The sequence below is a fragment of the Macrosteles quadrilineatus genome, unplaced genomic scaffold (genome assembly GCF_028750875.1).
Source record: "Macrosteles quadrilineatus isolate MER2022 unplaced genomic scaffold, UCM_ALF_1.0 Scaffold_1__1_contigs__length_201487025, whole genome shotgun sequence".
NCBI lineage: Eukaryota > Metazoa > Arthropoda > Insecta > Hemiptera > Cicadellidae > Macrosteles > Macrosteles quadrilineatus.
Window position 1 is genome coordinate 25,030,103 of NW_026542594.1, and position 21,271 is coordinate 25,051,373.

Consider the following 21,271-nt stretch of genomic DNA (forward strand, 5'->3'; position numbering starts at 1 on the left):
TTCAAATTCATTTGCAAATAGCGTACAGCAATGATAATGCTGTAACTATAAAAAAGTCATAAAAAAGAACTGTATCAATCAACGCCTCGGTATCCGTTCTGAACAATTAAACTACTGTACTTATAACAACACTTAAAATATAAAAAAAACAACAGTTTACAGATACACAACCTATGCTACTTTGTCAGTGAACCACGACAAACTGAGGCACGCTTGCTTCAAAAACAAATTTATTTGTTTCGTGATTTGAGAAGCGCAAGCTTGTCCCAGCGTGCGCTTGCTAGTGGCGAGTACTGTAACCATGACTGGCCAAGTCGCCACCGGTTTCCAGTAATCTGCTACAATTTTGTTTCAAAGGGCAAGCTTGGCCAAGCGTGCGCCACCATTTTACTTGTCCAAGCGTGCCTCCAATGTAAACGCAGCCTAAGGCCAATAGCCTGCCTTAATAGGAGTTTGGCTTCCTAGACAATTAAAAACCATTGATGATCTACCAAAAAGAGGATAATACAATTGCATACGGTACACCAGGTATTTGAAATTTTTAGTGAAAATATTTCAGGTGAGGGAGTCAAACTACAGGTTTTGTTTGAAATGCATAAAAAAATGATTATAGCCATACAACACATTGTTTTAGCTAATTCCACAAAACCGAGTTAGGCCTAATTGGAAATAAGGGAAAGTATTCAACATAAATCAACAATTTCTTTTTCTTTTTTTAAACATATTTTGTAACAATATTTTATGTTTTCCTTTTTTTTGTTCCAGAGTTGAAGAAGGACAAGTGTGAGTTGGGTGTAAATGGTGTGGGTGTAGGTGTCGTTGCACCTGAGACTCAGTCCCAGGAGCCTCGACCTGAGCGACCGTCATCCCTTGGGCCCGGCCGCCTTACCCGCAGACTGCTGTGTTACCACAACGACCACTACTCGCCCACCCGACCTCTCCCGGACAGTCAAGGTAAAATCCTCAGTAAGGCACCTTACTCCTGCACGCCGCTGTAGCAAGGGTCAGGGTGTTATAGCTACCAACTTATCAAATTATAAGTTACTCACCAAGTGTAGGGAATTGTAGTGAGGGTGAGATGACAGATATTCCAATCGACTTGCTGTGGCATGTATGATGTTGAAGCTAATGACTGAAAGGCGTCGTAAACAAACACTCATTGGTCCAGCAATACTGTGATGAATCAACTCTCTGAAGGAGGATATTATGTGAAGGAGGCGCTGACTATGTGAGCGCCACTTATACAAGTCGCAGAGTATAAAAGCCACAGAAAACGTACTACTATAACCCAGAATGCCAACCGCATAGTAAAAAGCATTAAGCGGTTTGAGAGAGCTTTGCCTGTCAATCGGTAGGCAGCGCCACCAGCGTTGCTATGCTATTGCATGGCAACGCTGGTGGCGCTGCCTACGGATTGACAGGCAAAGCTCTCTCAAACCGCTTAATGCTTTTTACTATGCGGTTGGTGGCATTCTGGGTTATAGTAGTACGTTTTCTGTGATAAAAGCTCCCATATAACGGAATATACGTTGATGCTGCATGTTTCTGCGGCTTCCTTTCAAGGAACATGTCTAGATAAAAATTTTGTTGCAGCCTCATGCTGTTTCTATAATAATAAAAACTATCATGTGTGTCTTTTTGGTTTGTTATAGTGTGTTTTTGTTTTCCTTAAACCATGTTTTCCACAGTTATAACTGGAATACCTGTACTTAAAAGGAAGCAAATTAAATGCATTATCATATCTTTTAAAAGCTAAGATTTTAGAGCAGTTTTTGTAGCCATTTGCTAATCTCTAGTATTTTTCTTAAACAAAGTGTCTGTAGACTTATTTTTAACCTTTTTTGTGAAAACCAAAATTTCTTAGTTCTAATCAATTTAAATAGCAATTCTGAAGCTTTGGGCTCAACAAAAGCTGTCTATTCTTACATAGAATTTAATGGAGAATATGATGGTAGTGTCAAAGTTATAAAAATGTATGAAAATTCTAGAGGAATTTTAAAATTTTGTGTAAATGTACAGGATTAAAAAAAAAATCAAAATAATGTTTCTGCAAGTGGGTGTATGGAATATATTTTTTTAAATTGTGGATTTGTGTCACACTTGTGTTGCTCTACCACCCAAAAAAATTTTTTACGCTAGGTCCAGACCACTCTGTATGTAGTTGTATCAATAGTCTGGTTAAACTCTGTTATACTGAATGAAATTCTAAAAAATCTACTGAAAGCTGTAGAAGAAAATTCAGTCACTAAAATAGGTTATTGTTTGTTGCAGTAGATGGAGGGTCTCCCAGGTTGTGTACCCCCCCACCCCCCAGTGACTCACCCCTTACTCTGTCAGAGTTGCCGGAGCCCCCCATACCTGTGTCAGAGATTGGCCCCATCCCCCCGCCACCCATGTTCAGCAGCAATGCTACCAGCATACACAACGCGGTTCCACTGGACCTGTCTGGCATGAACTATGGCCACGATGGTAAGTAGGAAACATTCATACTAGAGTTTTATTTTGGTTTTATCTGGCAGTTTAAGGTCTGCCCAGTGCCTTATGGCAACTGGTTGCAGAATCAATTGTTCGTAGACCGCCTTCTCACTAGGGTCGCAGCCACACTTGTCTCTTCACACATAGTGGCTGCCACCAAGTGGCTGAGACTTTCTCACTAAAAGTACTCTGTACTGGAAGAAATTTTTGCTTTTTCCTTGTCGGATACTTTTCCTTTATTCTTTAGTTTACCAATAGATTCAGTAAAAAATGTATTGCCCCATTCATCCATATTGTTAACAAGCAACTAAATGTAGCCTAAACCAAACCAAACAGTATATATATACAGGGTGTCCCGGAACTCTCTACCAATATTTTGGGGAATTGTTCCTGGGTAGTTAACATACCTAAATATCATATTTAAATTGTCCGGAAGTCCTATCCTACACAGCCGCCATTTTGTTTTTTTAGGTTATTAATTTTTTTCTTTCTAAGGAATGGTTAAACATACGAAATTGAAACTTTGCACAAACATTTATGACAACTAGACAAAGCTACCAAAAAATTATGCTTTCAGCATGCGCTGCAACTAACCTCCACGGTTACGTATCACTAAAACTACCATATCTCAGTTAATACTCGTCCAATCTTCAAAACTAAGGTGTCAATCGATTTGTAATAAAATTGCCTTAAAAAAGTTATTCTTGTAAAAATTTTTTAAAATCAACGGTTTTCGAGTTATTTAAGAAACAAAATTTAAAATGGCCGCCATTTTGTTTTATGAATTTTAAAAATCGTCATAATTTTTTGGTAGCTTTATATAGTTGACATAAATGTTTGTGCAAAGTTCCAATTTCGTATGTTTAACCATTCCTTAGAAAAAATTAATAACCTAAAAAAACAAAATGGCGGCTGTGTGAGTAACTAAGGACTTCCGGACAATTTAAATATGATATTTAGGTATGTTAACTACCCAGGAACAATGCCCTAAAATATTGGTAGAGAGTTCCGGGACATCCTGTATATATACCAATATATATATATATATTGTTTTTTATATATATATATATAGTTATAACTCAAAATAAATACCTGAGAATCAAGAAAGTATCAAGGTTCGTGTGCTGCTTCAAACAAGTGGATATCAGTGACAGATAGGTGTACAGGGAGGGCAGTCAGATGAAAAAAACAAGCTGCGCACGAGTCCCCAAAAGCTAGGTTGCCAGGCCCAATGTGAAGGGCCAGGTATATTACAATGGCCCTCTTCAAGTTGAGTCGCTGAAAAAGCACGGTGGCAGCTACAGTCCAGCGATGCATTTCTCACTGCCACAGAGGTGGATCATTGAGACCTGATAGTGGGAAGGGCTCCACAAGACTCAATGCAATTTCACAGAGCTAATGGCTAACGGGTGGCTGCGACCTAGTGAGAAGGCAGGCTTAAGATCAAACTACAGTAATTGCTTGTTCAGTGATCCTCACTAAATCATCACTGAATTAACTGACATTTAGATTAACCTTCTCTGCTCATGCAAAAATAGATGTTGGTTTACTGACCCAAATTTGAAATCTCTTTTGACCAACCTCCTCTAAGAATCAAGAGACTATACTGTTCCCATATTTATCACAGTTATTCAATAGAATTACGAGTAACTCATATGTTGCACAAATAGTTTTGTATACAAACATTTTAAGTGAAATTGTAGTGTGTTTGCACATTGTTGATTGTGTGGACCACTTAATGTTTTAATAATAATATGTGTGTTATTATTAAATATTATTAAATACTATTAAATACAATATTAAATAAATATTATTAACATCAAAGAACAGAGTTGACACAAATTTTCAGATATTAAAAAAACAATTTTGTAGCTATAAAACGATGTTAAATAGTTTTATCACTCCAATTATTCTCTAATAGAATTGATAGTGAATAATTACGATTATTATATTATTACTTGTGTTTGTATTACAGAAGGAGAAGATGAGGAGGACTATGTGGATGATTCTGATGGTGAGGGGAGAGGGGACGATGACGACGACTTGAGTCTACGATTGCGCGGGCCGGACCCGGCGATCGACACGTCGCGCGTTGAGGAAATCCCTGCCAAAGAACCAAAGTTCCATGCCGTCCCGCTCAAGAGTGCACTCAAGAAACCCCCCACTCCTACGCAGGAATCACCCCTAGGCACCCCAGTGTCTGGCGGCCCACTCAAGTGAGTCACTCACAGGAACAATCTCCTAAGGCATTTCCACACTGCACGTGACGTGCATGGCTGGATGTCCGTGCCAATTCACGTAATCGCAAATTTCATCATTTGATGCGTGATCTCAAGGCTGACAATCATAAATTCTTAACTTATCTTATTCAGTATAAATCTCTGCGTAAGCGCGGGCTCAAAATGCGTCCGCCACATTTAAAAAGATCGCTCAAGGAGCAAACGTTAGCCACGCATGGCCAGTTAGTGGGCGTGGCACGTGGTCATAGCCCTGCTGAGTGAATGATCTCATGATATGTAGGGAAGCGATATTTTGAAAAGTAGTTAGCTTACATCCAGCTACGCACGCCCCCCGCCACAAGCAGTGTGGAATAGCCTTTAGTGTTATAACCCTTTGCCCAATACCGCACTGAACAAATTACAGTACAAACAAACTAACATTTCCCTATTCAATTGTGTGTCCTGTACAAGTCGCAGCCACGCTTGTCCCCCGCACATGGTGGCTGCCAACAAGTGGCTGAAGCCTTCTCGCTTAAAAAGTACTCCGTTTTGTGTACTATGATTCATTCCCCAAGATCATTAGTATGTTACTATATTTATTTCAGCTATTCATACAATGTTGCTCATGTAGTTTTTTATTTAAACATGACTGTTTCAAGTGAGTTTTTTTTTTTATGTGATTGGACATGACCCTCGGCAAAACAAGCCAAAACTGTACAAACGTTACACAGTTTTTGCAACAGGAGGCCATCTTAAGATTTATATCTTATTGAGAATATTTATATCCTACAATCAAGTTCAATAATTCACAACTAAAACAAATGTATCTTTAAAACAAATATCAGCGTGAACTGCAATACAATAAGCTGCTCTCAGCGCTTGCACTGAAGCTAATAACTATATTGTCACTGACTGTGAGCAACACTGTAGCACTAAGAGGGTTAATAATGTAACAACATTTTTAATTACAGTACAGGACTGAGTATTACTCTGTGGTGCTTAATTTGTTTTTGTATAAGGGACGTCACCACACACCACCACAGTTGCCTCTGTGTACCACTAATGATTTAACCCTTCATGGCTGATACATGATCCATTAGTACACAATACATTTTTTATTCGTTCAGATATTTGCCCTTCCTACTATTTCTCTTTGGCCGTGTAAGAACCCTTGCTAGCAAAGCACATCAACATACAATGCCAACATGTTCTACCACCAGCAATGCATACTTTCATCAACAAACTGACTTAATTTGCAATTTACCATTCACACTTATTTTAACCTTTTTATAACCAACCTACTTGATAAAGTCTGTTTTGCTTCATCTGAATCTTTCTCTTTGTAAATATGTCTTCTTGTAATGTGTATCATTGAATGTCACATTTATAGCACTTACTAGCATATAAGGTAAGGAACTGAAACTTTACAATATTGGTTAAAAAACTATAATATTTATAAACGTTCACGTTTTACATTTTCAAATTTGTCATTCTTTTCGCAGTAGTGAGTTTGTTTTCTTATTAAATATTATTCCGAAAATGTATATCAAACAACTTATGTTTAAACCATTCTTTGCTACCTTGTTGCTCAGTAAGAACATTTGTGTCACTGCAGATTGCAGGTTTCTTTTCTTTTGTTTACCTTTTTTATTTTGTTTGTGCTGGACAGACGGCCACCTTTAAGGCCGAGGATTCGCATATGGTAATTCCGTCATTTATCATGCTTCTGTTAATTGTTACTTTTATTGGAGTATCAGTTTTTTTTAATATATTTTAATTATATCCATACAATCATACTAATACAATGGAATCATCTATGACACAATAAAGTGACATTTTCCAGCCATTTCTTGTACACATTTCTTGTAATTTGATTTAAAGTATTAGTTTTAGACAGGACCTTGATTTGACAAATATTGTTCTATTGATTCTAAAGTAAGGTTCTTATTCAATAAATCAATTATGATGTGTTACTCAAAATAGTTACTCATATCCCTCTCAGTCATGCATCATTTGAATGCACATCATATACTATAAAAGGTCACATAGATTTATATACAGCACCGTGTTTAGGCTGCATAATTCACCATTGCACAATCACTCTGGTCTTGCTTAGTGAACACTTTTGTCTGTTTCATTGCAAGACCGCACAGTAGATGTGATCGTGCCAGGAACTACGTGCTCATGAGAGAATATTTTGAAGTCTGAGTCACATAACTTGGCTCACACACAATGTCAAAAGTATTCCATACTTCTAGTTGCCATCATTTTTTATATTTTGGATATCTAAACGTATTAATATTAATGATCTAAAGGGTATGCTTTGTTTCAAATAGATTTAGGCTACTGTAGGCCTACATATTTTACAAATCCTATCCTCCCCTTCATGAAATCTGCCTCTTGTATTTAATATAGCCTGTCTGTACTTAGTCCATTTCATCCTAACATATAATGAAGCGTCCACACTTAGCATACTCTGTCTGTCTTGAGTACCTAGTCAGTACAATAACAAAGTCTTGTGTTATACAGTTCTCGACCTGTCAGGTTCGGACTTGCTCTTCCTTGCACGCTAGAAGACAAGGAGAACACTCGGCCTTCGTATAACAACAGCAATGATGGAGACAGTGACAATGATGGCCCAGTGCTGTACCGAGACTGTGACGATGACAGTACGTATGGTGAGACATCCTTGCATTTCATTTATAGAGTTTAGTATATCATTACATATCAATATATCATAGAATACTCAGCCATCCAACACCAACAGCAATGCTGGAGACAGTGACAATGATGGCCCAGTGCTGTACCGAGACTGTGACGATGACAGTACGTATGATGAGACATCCTTGCATTTCATTTATAGAGTTTAGTATATCATTACATATCAATATATCATAGAATACTCAGCCATCCAACGACAACAGCAATGATGGAGACAGTGACAATGATGGCCCAGTGCTGTACCGAGACTGTGACGATGACAGTACGTATGGTGAGACATCCTTGCATTTCATTTATAGAGTTTAGTATATCATTACATATCAATATATCATAGAATACTCAGCCATCCAACACCAACAGCAATGATGGAGACAGTGACAATGATGGCCCAGTGCTGTACCGAGACTTTGACGATGACAGTACGTATGGTGAGACATCCTTGCATTTCATTTGTAGAGTTTAGTATATCATTACATATCAATATATCATAGAATACTCAGCCATCCAACGACAACAGCAATGATGGAGACAGTGACAATGATGGCCCAGTGCTGTACCGAGACTTTGACGATGACAGTACGTATGGTTAGACATCCACATTCTATTTGTAGAGCTCATTACTACCATATTGCACAGTACTATATTACAATTACAAACAACCTTTCAACCCATTGACGACGACTGACGAGTGTGGCCAGTCACTGCGTTTCTCAGCGAGATAGGACACAGGATGTTATGGTGTGGAAATAGATTTTTTTTTAATTTTTAGAGCCTTAAAAACAAACAAAAATATTATATTAGAGCGTTTTGTACACCTCATGGTTAAGGAGAAAATTCCAAAAGACTGTAAATAATATTTCCAATGATTTTTTTTATAGAAAATAAATAAACAGTTGTAGTTTGCTTGTTTTGGGATATATTCTGATCAAATTTGGAAAACATTTTTATTTTCTGTCAAGCTATTAAAATGTACGAGCTGTTGGCCCGTCCTACGTACGGGAATTGAGTAGTCAACTAAAATTGAAGTCATGTCAATATTTCCATTTCTAATCTAAACAAAGTTTAAGTGGTTAAACATTTATTGTAAACAAAAAGCTGTCAAGATAAATTAAAACGTGTAAACATTGTTATTTTCCTATTCTTTCCTCAAAAAGTCGTACAGGAAATAATTTTCATAACCTTTCCTTTGAAGACCTTTCGGGGGAAAAGCCTCAATTTGTATACATCAGTGGTAGAATTTATCTCATTTCCTATGATCAATGGCAAAATCACAGAATAATAAACTAACCTGATAGTTCTGTAGAATATTTTTATATTCAACCAGCTGTTAGTTAAAAAAATTATATTTCACTCAAACAAACTTAAAACTTTAAAGACTGCTCTAAAAAATGACTTAGAACATGTAGCATTTTACCATGTATATTTAAATAGTCTGTCATCCTCTTACCAAATATAAACGTATCAATAAGTATAGCATTACACATATGCATGTCATTATTATCCAAATGTTGAATTTGTGTCACACACGCTTAATGTTTACAGCTGTTACGTTAAGCAAATGGTATTATATCAAAAGCTAGTGTAGAATGTTAGCGTCGGCTGCTAGACTTTTTAAAATTGTAAACTTATTTTCTAAAAAACTGAAACCCTAAACTAAAATTATGGCTTCAACATTCCCTAGTTCTCAAAATTATCTTTCTTTCAACACAAAGATCATGGAAATTCGTCAAGTGGTTGATTCAGAATCGTGAAATAAAAAAACCCTGTCACGTTTTAATATTATAGAGGGTATATAAAAAATACCTTCCAGACTTTATTACCTTACTAGCTGTACCCGCGGGCTTTGCCCCGTTTAACTTCATAAGTAAGCTCGTTCGCTTGGCTCAATCACGTCCTGGTTGAACCCGCGGGCTTTGCCCCGTTTAACTTCATAAGTGAGCTCGTTCGCATGGCTCAATCATGTCCTGGTTGAAGTTCGTTCGCTACGCTCACTCACTTTTAGGTTAGAGCTAATTCGCTGCCCTCACTTACCTTCAGGTTAGCTCGTTCGCTACGCAAACTCGCCTCCAGGTTGAAGTTCGTTCGCTACGCTCACTCACCTTTTGGTTGCAAATTAGCTGTTGTCATAAATGTAAAAGAAATAATAGTGCTGCACCCTGTTGGTAATCCTTGTAACTTTAATGCTATTGAACATCATAGATCAGAACCAACTTGTTTAATTGAAACAGCTGTTAAGATTCATTAATTCCATTTAAATATGAGTACTCATAAGGTTAACATGGGAAACTGCAGAGCTTCTGGGGCGGAGCCCAGAGGTCGGAGGATAAAATCCTTTCTTAGTGAGCGTCTACTACCCAAAAGGAAGATGCCTGCCAAGTTTCAGGTTCCTAGGTCTTATGGTTTCTGAGATTTCGTGATGAGTGAGTGAGTCAGTGGTATTTGAGCTTTATATATAGATTTCAAAATACTGTACATCTGACAATTTTAAGGAAATATTTTAGTGAAAATCCAACCAGGTAAATGGAAATTCGTCTAGTCTGCAGGTTTGCTGTGGCGGGGGTATCTTTTCTGTGTGTAGCCTACATTTCTTTTCTCATGCAACACTTTTTCAATCTAATTCTAGTACTATTTAACTTGGCTTATTGTATTAAATTGTTAATCAAAATCCATTTACTGATTTTTTATTGATTATTTTCCTGAAGTTTAATTAAAAGATTTAAACGACTAAGGGAAATTTGGAAAAATAAATTCACTTAAGGACTTGCGCATTCATTGTCAAAAAGTGATATTGCCAGTGAAAATATGATTGCATTCAAGTGCAGACACTATAAAGGCCAGCCATATCAGGAAAACTTGCATCCGATGCTGGGGTAAAAATATAGGTTGACATTTGTTTCAACTCGAGTGAGCCTTTTGTTCCTATTTCCCTTGCTACATTTATTTTTCCAACTAGCAGAGTACCCGTCCTTCGTATGGGGTTGCATATAAGTGAAAAAAATGCTTATTGCAGTTATACTCAAGCTTTGCGTTTGAAATGGGGGAGGACACAGCTAAATAAAATTTTCTTATTTAAATTGACGGTATACTATGGTATTACTCATCTACCATAGCCACAATGTTCTCCCACTTCACCTAAACAATAAAAAATATTAAAAATTTGCAAAAAATCACAAATTATTCATGACATTAAAAACATGAACATAACTGTAAACAATCATATTTTGACAGTTATTATTAAGTATTACAGTTTTTGTTGCTACTTAGTTCATATTAGCTGTTTACATAAATGCAAAAAAATATAGTGCTGCTCCCTGTTGATCATAGAACCAACTTTTTTAGATGAAACAGCTTACTAAATTCTTTAATTCCCTTTAAATATTAATAGTCATAAGGTTAACATGGGGAACTACAGAGCCACTGGGGCGGAGCCCGAAAGGATTTTTGAGATAAGAATATGCCTGTATGTTAATCGGGAATGTAAGCTATCATCATGCCAAATTTCAGCAGAATCCGTCCAGTGGTTAATGCGTGATTGAACTTCAAACAGACACACAAACTTTCACATCTTAATATATAAAAGAAAGTTGTGTTAGTTACAGCGTTTATAACTAGAAAACTACTTAACCAATTGGCATGAAAATTTACAGGGATATTCCTTAGGTACTAGAATAACATAATAGCCTTTTTCCGTTTCAAAAACCCTTAAGGGAAGCGTCCTATGGCCCTTTGCAGTTTACATGTTAATCTTATGGAAGAATGTTTTATTTTGTTTACCATGCCATGTTTGTCATTTCTTGATTAAATTAAATTAAGGAAACAGCTGTTGTAATGATAACCAAATTTTTAAAAACAAATTTATGCATAACAAATGAGAGCTATCAAATAGGTTTTTATTCCATTTGTTTTTTACGAATATTTGTTGTCAAATGTAACTGAAGGCAAGTGAGCACAGGAACGAGCTCCAACTTAAAGGTGAGTGAGCGTAGCGAACGAACTTCAACTAGGACGTGATTGAGCCATGCGAACGAGCTCATCTTGAAAATGAACAAGCATTTGACATAAAACCACATTAGGACGACGTCTGTCGGGCCAGCTAGTTTATAATATTAGTAAGATATATGCATTTGGGATTTTTATTTTTCATAAAAGCATATATAACTGGTTAATTACATTTCCTAGTTTTTCATCACTAAATTAAAGATCTTTCAGTTCATAAAGTTTATGTAAAAAGATATTTTGTGTTTGGCCTCAGTACATTTTACATGTTTATGATTATCAAGGGTGAATATTATTATTGAAGTAGGAATTCTGCCAGAAATAGTCTTTGGTGTTTTAATCGTGGAATAAGAGTGACTATTTAGTATACCGAGGAAGCAGCCCAAACTGATAGCTTTTTCACTGTGAAAATGTTGTGTAACCTTCAATAAATCAACTTCTGACTAACTATCCTCATGCTTTCATACATTTGTTGTTATGAAAATATCTATGTAAATGTGGGATAGGGTTCACCCGGAACTATTTTATATACTGTACAATTGTAGAATTTTTCATTAAAATGTCCTTTAAATCGTTATTAGTACAGTAAAACTATTATTATTATTATTATTATTATTATTATCATTTGAGATGGAGACACCACCTATGTGCCTACTTTAACCCAAATATGAGTAAAGGATGAGTGTAGAATGGAGCGTGATACCGTGTGTAGCTTTTAGCTTTGTCTAAGACCAGCTGTTTCATTAGTCAGGACAGATGGGTCCAGTTTCGAACCATCAAAAAGGTACATATACTTTTCTAAAAGCATTAACTTAATAGTTTAAATATTCTTTGATTTATTTTTTAAGACAGGAATCTCTAATTTAAAAAAATAATGTCTCGTGTGAAATTTGTATCAAATGTTTACTTAACAGGTTCAATACTGGCCGTCACACAGATCTTTATGTCTAGCCTCCTGACACTGGTAGTGAATGTGTTAAGTTGAAGAAAATTATGTACTTTTAATCTTTTAACTGTGCTAAAACTTGGCAGAAAAGGGAAATTTCTTGGATTTCTCACTTATGTTAGTTGACTTAGGGCTGAGGTCCATCATAATTTTTAAACCAAAGTTGATTGTCAAGCTGTGTTAATATAAGCCATATAAGTCTAGTTGTGTGTAGGTCGGCTGGCGGCTAAGATCGCACGCAAGGACAGTCTGGCACTCAAGCTGGCGCTGCGGCCTGACAGACAGGAGCTGATAGACCGCAACATCCTGCAGCTGCAGAGTGATAAGGAGCGACAGGAGACCAAGGAGGCAGTTGGTGCTCGATTGATAAGGTACAGATAACCCTCACTGTAGGTGCTTTTACATACATCACAGGGTTTTAAGTTGGGCATGATCATCTTTGAGTAAAAACCCTGCTCTTGGAAAAGTGCTGTAACAATTAGTTTCTTGAAAAAATGGTCCCAGAAGATACAAGGTATTAGTCGTTTGACAGCCATGGGGTGTTTTATTTAATAACTGGCAAAGCATTGGTGTCCTCTTAACGATAATCTAGGTTCAGTTTGTATAACGATAACACGCCTTCTTCGCAGGTCTTGATTTTTCATTTATCATCATTGTATGTAAGCTTAAAGTCGGGACCACGTAAGTTTGCAGTTGGTGGCAGAAAATCACAAGACAAGACTAGTGCGACGTTGCCACATCGACTGTTGACAACACTAATTAAAATATACTAAGCAATATTTTCAAATCAGCTGGTATTATTAAATTTGGCAACACCGCACGGTTCTCATTGGTTCATTCAAAACCATATGGTAAATAGGCTCCTCCCTCAACTGCAAACTTAAGTGGTCCCGACTGAAGTGGTGCATCTGTGCTGAGACACCTCTTAAACAATTACTTTACAATTACTCTTACAATTACAATATGATCTTTTTTTATTGATAGTTTACATAGCATGGTGGTGCTTATTTTAAGGCTACAATACCTGTAAGAAAATGTCAGCTTTCATGTAATGGTCTGTGTTAACAACTACTAACTATTTAAATTACAAGTTAAATTGTTATGTTTCATAGACAAAACAAATTTTTGGATTACATATTAAAATAAATGGTACGTTGATGTAAAAATGTAGTGACTAATTTAGTTGCTGTTTATTTTTCCAGGAGGTTGAGTATGAGACCGACTCAAGAAGAGCTTGAGGACAGAAACATCTTAAAAAGTAAGTAAACGATTGCCAAGGACTTATTTACAGCTTAGCAAGGGTATTTGCAGGGGCGGCTCCAGAGGGCAGGCCAGGTTGGTAGATAATTCAAAATTAGAAAGAAATAAAGCAATGTAATTATATGTAAATAAAAAGAAAGCATTTAAACTAATTATTTTACATTTAAATTTTAAAATTTCCCCCTTTTTGCAGGGAAGCCCCCTTCAAACATCTCGTCCCCGAATCAAACTATTTCTTGATCCTTGCCAGGCCTACCCAAAAAATTATTCCTGGAGTCGCCCCTGGGTATTTGTATTGGTAGGCCTACTTATAGTACATAACTGGTGTGAAGAGTTGCCCTTTTTTAAAATGTGATTATCTTTTTATTCAATTTGATCACAAAAATACATTGTTTGACTGTATTTTATGATAAACTAGCAGAGTACCCGTCCTTCGTATGGGGTTTGTGTATAAGTATAAAATGTTTGCAGCTATACTCGTGCTCTGTGTTTGCAATGGGGGAGGACACGGTTTTAGAAAATTTGGTTCTTTAAATTTACGGTATGCTATAGTATAACACATCTACCATAGCCATAATGTTCTACAACTGCACCTAAACAATAGAAAAAAACTTATTATCAAACGTTCTCACAATATCACAAATTATTTATTAAAACATAATAAACATAACTGTAACAAATCCTACTTTCACAGTTCTCATTGTGTATCACAGCTTTTTGTTGCTGCTTAGTTTGAATTAGCTGTTTTCATAAATGGAAAAAATAATAGTGCTGCACCCTGTTAGTAAGCCTTGTAACTTTTTAATGCTATTAAATATCATAGAACCAACATGTATAGTTGAAACAGCTGGCAAAATTCTTAAAATTCCTTTTTAATATGAACGAGCTGTTAGTCCGTCCTACGTACGGGAATCGAGTAGTCCTTTAAAACTGTATATAGTGTGTCTATTACCAAAGATTACATATATGTGTAATCTTTGCTATTACTAATTCAAGCAGTTCAAAATTTATAGTAAAGAAAAATTTTTGAAGATTAATTAAAACATGTGATCAATGATATTTTCTTAACCTTTCCTCAAATGTCGAGTATTAAAATAACTTTCATAAGCTTTCTTTTGAAGATTCGTGAGCTTCGATTCGTACACAGCAATGGTTATAGAATCTTACTTATTTCCTATAATCAGTGACAAAATCACAGAGTAAATAAACTAACCTCATAGTTCTATCGAATATTTGTATTTAACCAGCTGTTAGTTATAACAAATTATATTTCACAAAAACAAACTAAATATTCTAAAGACTGCTAAAAAAATAAACTCTCATCCTCTTACCAAATAAATGAAAGTATCAATGATTACATATAGTATAGATTACATAGCAGTATAGTAGATAGTATAGGATTACACATAGTATAGATAAATCAATTCTACGTAGGCCTATGTGATTTCATTTTCATCCAAAAGCTGAATTGGGTCGAAAACACTGAATGTTTACAGCTGTTACGTTAAAGCCTGCTAGACTTTAAAAAAATTAAAACTTAATTTAAAAAAAACTGGGACCCTAAACTAAAATTATGGCTTCGACATTCCCTAGTTCTCAAAATTATCTTTCTTTCAACACAAAAATCATGAAAATCCGTGGTTGATTCAGAATTGTGAAATAAAAAAACCCTGTCTTGTTTTAATATTATAGATACTCATAAGAATAACATGGAAACGTTGAACCCCTACGGGGCATAGCCCTATAGGATTTTCACATTTTTAATATGCCTATGTGTGTCTCAAGACTATCAAGTTTTCATGTGATGGAACTTCAGAGTTACACACAAACATCCATACTTTTACATTTATAAATTAGTAGTTTAAAAGAAGGTTTTAGTAAGGAAACATTTAGTTTTAATTGGAAATTTATTAGTTGCCAATTTTTTTAGTTTATAGAAATGTTCAGTTAGTTTCAAGTTTTTTTTAGAATTTCAAATATAATAACCTTTCTTGTGGAGGTTTAGATTTTATATTGTTGCAACCAACCCAAAATAAGTATCCATTTCAACAAAACAAATATTAAAAAAAAAACTGTATGCAGTATGCTTAACAACAGCTGGTTAACTTCATTAAAAGATTATATACTTCAAACATCAAACCCAAATTCTTACTTCTGTAATGATATTCTTTGTTTACTATTAATTGTTAGTACAACTATTCTTTTATTTCCAGAACAAACAGCAGCAGAAGAGAAAAAACTGAAAGAAGAGAAAAAGAGGATGTTGTTGCGCAAACTTAGTTTTAGGCCGACAGTTGAGGAACTCAAAGAAAAGAAGGTAATTATAGTTAAACATAATACTTTATCATTAGGAGATGGATAAGATAAAGTAAGCCTTCATTTTTACAGACCCCATCAATGTTAGCTTAGTCTGGTCAGCCAATTGACAGCAGTTCTTAAATTTTCATAGAGATAAGTTAGTTATATAGCACTAATCACTGTAAACTTTGCTGAATTTTTGCGTAGAATGCTTTCTAGTATCACACGATCACTGAGTCTACAAGAGTAAATGTGCAGGCAGGGAGATTGGTTAAATTGATCAAATTGTTCACATTTATGACTCACCAATGTAATAAACTAGGCCTATACAGTTTTACCTATATTGATTTGGTGTCTTTTCTGGCTGTAAAGTTCCTTGTTGTAAAAACTTGCCAATCAAATAAGTGATTTTCTCATAAATAATTATAATATTAAAACCACTTTTGTAACACAAGCTTTTATTTTCTTATTTAAATTAAAGACTAACTCTTGTTTGTTTACAAGAGTAACAATATTAATTCGAACATATGAATATAGCAACTGACTTGATTAAATTAAGCCAGTAGAAAAAGAAACAACTTAAAACAATTTCTAACACACTCCCCCCTTTGCGAAAGTGTTCGCAAAAAAAATAATTTTTTTTTCAAAGAAGGGAAATTACTACAGGTTTAATTTCTCAGTTCTCTGTACTCGTCTCCCGCTTCTTGTTGTTGTTACTGTCTTGTCAGGAGTAGAGTTCATCTTGAGTCCAGGATCTCTGTCTTCACTCAAGACTTCTAATGGGTACAACCTTTGTACTGGCCTCAAGAAAACTCCATTTTTTGTCTGTACTTTTACAAGACGTACAACGTTGTCTTTGCCAGGAAACACTTGTACAACTTTTCCTAGTAGCCACATACATCTTCTTTTGTCTTCATTGTGTACAATCACAATGTCTCCAACTTTGATAGTGTCAGTTCGACAATTCTTAGATGACTTCAAAAAACTTAAATATTCTTTTTTAAATCTTCTCCGTAGTTCATCTCTTAATTTTTGTAAATATCTCCATCTTGATTTTATACTTGTTCTTTCAAGAGTATCAAAGTCTGAAACATCACTTCTTTCAACACTTTGAATAAACATGGAAGGTGTTAATGGATTTAACTCATCAGGGTTTTCAGATATGTAAGTCAACGGTCTTTTATTCATTATATATTCACATTCACAAATTAATGTGTTTAGTTCTTCATAGTTGAGGGAAGCTTTTCCTAAACTTCTTCTGAGAAGACCTTTTAATATTCTAATCAACCGCTCCCAGAACCCTCCCCACCAAGGAGCTGCTGGTGGATTAAATCTCCAAACTATTGACTTTAGGTTGAACTCATCTTGTATCTTCTCCCAGTTCAATGTTTTCAACTGTTTATCGAGACCAACAAAAATTGTTCCGTTGTCAGAATACATTACTTCAACTCTTCCTCTTCTTGCAATAAATCTTCTAAGAGCAAGAACAAAGGTTTCGGTGCTTAAAGATGTTACTAGCTCTAGATGAACTGCTCGATAAACCGCACAGGTAAATATAACCACCCAACTTTTGCTACCATCTTTGCAATACAACGGGCCAGCAAGATCTACCCCTGTTGTTTGAAAACAGTTTGATATGTTTGTTCTTTCTTCAGGCAGTGGGGGTAAAGGGACTTGTAGTGATTTAGCTGCTAACTTTTTACACGTGACGCACTTGTGTATAACCCTACCAACATTTTTACGTCCTTTTGGTCTCCACACTCTTTCTCGTAGAATAACTAACAAGGCTTGTACACCCGCGTGCTTGTTCTGTACATGATACTGTTCGATTAGCCTGTCAACTGCAATATGATGAGATGGTAGGAAAACAGGATAAACAAATTCTTGATTATCTTCTGCACTAAAAACTCTTGATTTTAGTCGGATGATACCATCATCATCTATGAATTTTTGGATTCCACTCAGTGTAGTACATTTGAGTTCTGCAGGGAAACTTTCTTGTTGAATAAGTCTAAAGATAACTTTTTCAGCTCTTTTAAACTCATCTGCTTGAATGTTACACTTCATTCTTCTGTCATTCGTAGGACTCAGTCTTAATGCAACTGTCCGCACTATTTTTGAATATTTTGATATTCGGTTACCCAACAATTCAGCAATGTTAGATGTTTGAATGTTTGCAAATAGTAGTCACCAACCTCTTCTTTTCTTTTTCCATCTCTTGGGAACAAGGCACAGGTTTATCTGAAGGCCAATCCTCAAGAGATTTATAAAGCCATTCAGGTCCACACCACCACTGTGACTTAAATAGCTGTTTGGAGTACATCCCCTAGAGAGAATGTCTGCAGGATTATCAGGACCAGGTACATGTCTCCACTGAGAGGGTACAGTGAACTTGTTAATTTCTTTTACCCTATTCTCTATAAATACTGACCACTTTCCCTGTTTGGCAATCCAAGCAAGGGCCACAGATGAATCCAACCAAAACAATACAGGGAGGTTAGGGCTGTCGATACACTGCAATGCTAAAGAACACAGCCTTACACCAATTACAGCTCCCATCAGTTCAAGTCGTGGTAATGATATCTGTTTCACTGGTGCAACTCTTGACTTTGCTAAAATGAGACACTTACTTGAACACCTTTGTCAGTTACCGTTCTTAAAAATATACAACTTCCTAAAGCGTTCTTGCTTGCATCACAAAATACATGTAATGTACTACTAGTATTAACTATGATTCTACGGTTTATAGTACACTTTTCCAAATACTCAAGTTGGTCAGCCCACTTATAATATTCTTCTTGTAAGTCTTCAGGTAATTTATCATCCCAATTAAGTTTCAAAGTCCAAGTCTTTTGTAATATCATCTTAGGCACTAAACCAGTGGGTGCTGTAAAACCAATAGGATCAAAAATCTTCTGAGCACATGACAATAATGTTCGCTTAGTGAGTTTTGTTGGTTTTAAGTTTAAGGGTGAAGAACTACAATAGAATTCATCTCTTCTGCAGGACCACTTTAAACCCAAAACATTTTCTACATGATCTGGAGACTCAAAATAACCATTGCCAACCCATCCTCTCAGATTAAAATCCCCAAGCTTTAATACGTTTTCTGCTTGTCTGATTAATTTATTTTGGTCACTTAAATCATCAACCCCAGTCAAACAGTTGTCGACATAAAAAGATTCCTTTAAATTTTGAGCTATGGGTTGTAAATCAGTTGAAACATGGTCAAAATGATGATTTAGGACCGCACCTAACAAAAAAGGGCTACAAGAAAGACCAAATACTACTCTAGTGTGGCGATAAGTGATTACTTTCCCATCTTCCCACCATAAGAAACGTAACATGTCTCGATCTTCAGGGTCTATAACAATTTGTAAGAATGCCTTTTCTATGTCTGCAGTTAAACCATAAGTATGTTTTCTGAATTTAGTCAATACTTTAGGAATAAGTTCAATTAAGTTGGGGCCTGATTCAAGTGAAGAGTTTAGACAGTACCCGTGTATATCCTTGTTTGATGCATCAATCACAGGTCTAATTCTTGTTGTACTTCCTTCTTTTATGACCGGACGATGAGGTAAATAATGTACATTTTGTGATGATAAAGAGTTATCAACATCTACTTTTTCTATTATTTCATTCTCCAACCACTCATCAAAAACTAAGTCATATCCAGAATACAAACTCATGTGATGTAACTTACGTGTGGTTGTCTGTAGCCGTTTTTCTGCTGCTTGATGATTCGTTTCTAAAGGTGGATGGTCATCTATCCATGGAAGCTTCACAACATAACGCCCATCCATTTCCCTGTTGACTGTTCTTTCGAAATGTTCAAATACTCTGGCATCCTTTTCTTCTTTATCAAGCTGTTGGATGGAGTCAGCAATACCTAATGTTTCAAGGTCCCAAAAGTTTCCTATGTCAGATGTAGATAAGGTGGATGCAAACATCGTTGAAACGAAGGAAGATTTCTTATGTGATGACTAGGGATGGACGAGATTGGATTTTTAGTTCGAGACGAGACGAGACGAGATTTTTTATTTCTCATAAAATTTTGAGACGAGATCGAGACGAGATTTCTCTTCTCATACACAACGGGAAATGCACGTTCGAAATTTTTACCTGATTTTGTAACATTGTTAGATGACTGTTTAAATACTAAAATAAATAAATATAGGATGGAGAGGACACAGCTAACTCACCTGATGAAAGGTTGCAGATGAGTCAAAGAACACATAAAATCACACACATAATTTACTTAATATTTCGCCTCTTTCAGAGGCTTCTTCAGAAGTAGGCCTAGATGGTAGTTACAAAACAACAGTTTAAATAGGATGACACAGTTTGAATTCAAAATGTCTGACAGGTTGTCCAACTGACACTGCACAAAGCACTAAATACAGGCACATTGCAATATTGTATTTACATATAATATGTACATTGAAAAGCAAATTAGTTTTGTCCATGAAAATAAATACTTAAGAGTTAGCTGTGAGGGTGAGGATATGAGGATATTATCTAATGTTGAGGTTAGGTGGGGTTCTGGAGTTGGTCACAAACTGGTAAGCTAATTCCCATCTTCTGAGCATTGAACTATTGCATTGGTTCTTTGGCAATGATTTTAGAGCTTTTATGGTGAAACAGTCATCAAATAGAAGTTGGTGGGATAAGGCATGTTGTGCAACTGGTTTTTCTTTGCTAGTTTTAACATCATGTCGATGGCCGTTCATGCGTTTTCGGAGAGTCTCGGTTGTTAGGCCTATGTACTGGGCTGGACAATGTGAACATTGAAGCTGGTAGATAAGGTTCTCTGAGCTGCAGGTATGATGGCCTTGGATTCTGTAATTTTTATTATGGTATGTGCTGGTAAAAGTTTCTGTAGGATGGTGTATCTGGCAAGATTTACATCGGTTTTCATTGCATGGGTATGAGCCCGGTCTTGGTTTCTCAGATGGTATTTTTGATGGATTTGGGAGTTTTGGGTGGACTAGCATATTCCTCAAATTTGGGGGTTGCCTATAGATTATGGAAGGGGCTCTTGAAAGGAGGTTTTTGGTTTGGCTGGAGGACTCTAGGATTTTGAAACCTGTTTTAAGGAGGTTGTTTAGTTGTTGCAGGCCAGGGTGGTAAGTGGTTATCAAATTTACTTGAAGAGAAATATTAAGTAAATTATGTGTGTGATTTTATGTGTTCTTTGACTCATCTGCAACCTTTCATCAGGTGAGTTAGCTGTGTCCTCTCCATCCTATATTTATTTATTTAATCCAAGCTAAATGCTTTTTCCTAAAAACATAAATACTAAAATAATGATAATAGGCAAGAATATTTACAATCTTTCATTAAATAACATCAGCAT

General features: G+C 35.9%; 1 protein-coding gene across 7 annotated transcripts in view; it reads left to right on the top strand.

The window, feature by feature from the left end:
• Positions 1-21,271, top strand: part of LOC129005214 (phosphatase and actin regulator 1) — a 73,070-nt gene that overhangs the window by 44,069 nt on the left and 7,730 nt on the right. For 3 of the 7 annotated variants that reach the window (XM_054434075.1, XM_054434083.1, XM_054434048.1), the window contains exons 2-9: positions 766-954; positions 2,272-2,469; positions 4,451-4,691; positions 6,364-6,396; positions 7,224-7,372; positions 12,572-12,728; positions 13,560-13,615; positions 15,831-15,934. In XM_054434075.1, the coding sequence (XP_054290050.1) occupies positions 766-954; positions 2,272-2,469; positions 4,451-4,691; positions 6,364-6,396; positions 7,224-7,372; positions 12,572-12,728; positions 13,560-13,615; positions 15,831-15,934 (1,127 nt within the window). The remainder of the gene's footprint in view (positions 1-765; positions 955-2,271; positions 2,470-4,450; positions 4,692-6,363; positions 6,397-7,223; positions 7,373-12,571; positions 12,729-13,559; positions 13,616-15,830; positions 15,935-21,271) is intronic. The other 4 variants (XM_054434063.1, XM_054434055.1, XM_054434089.1 and 1 more) reach the window with 4 other exon arrangements.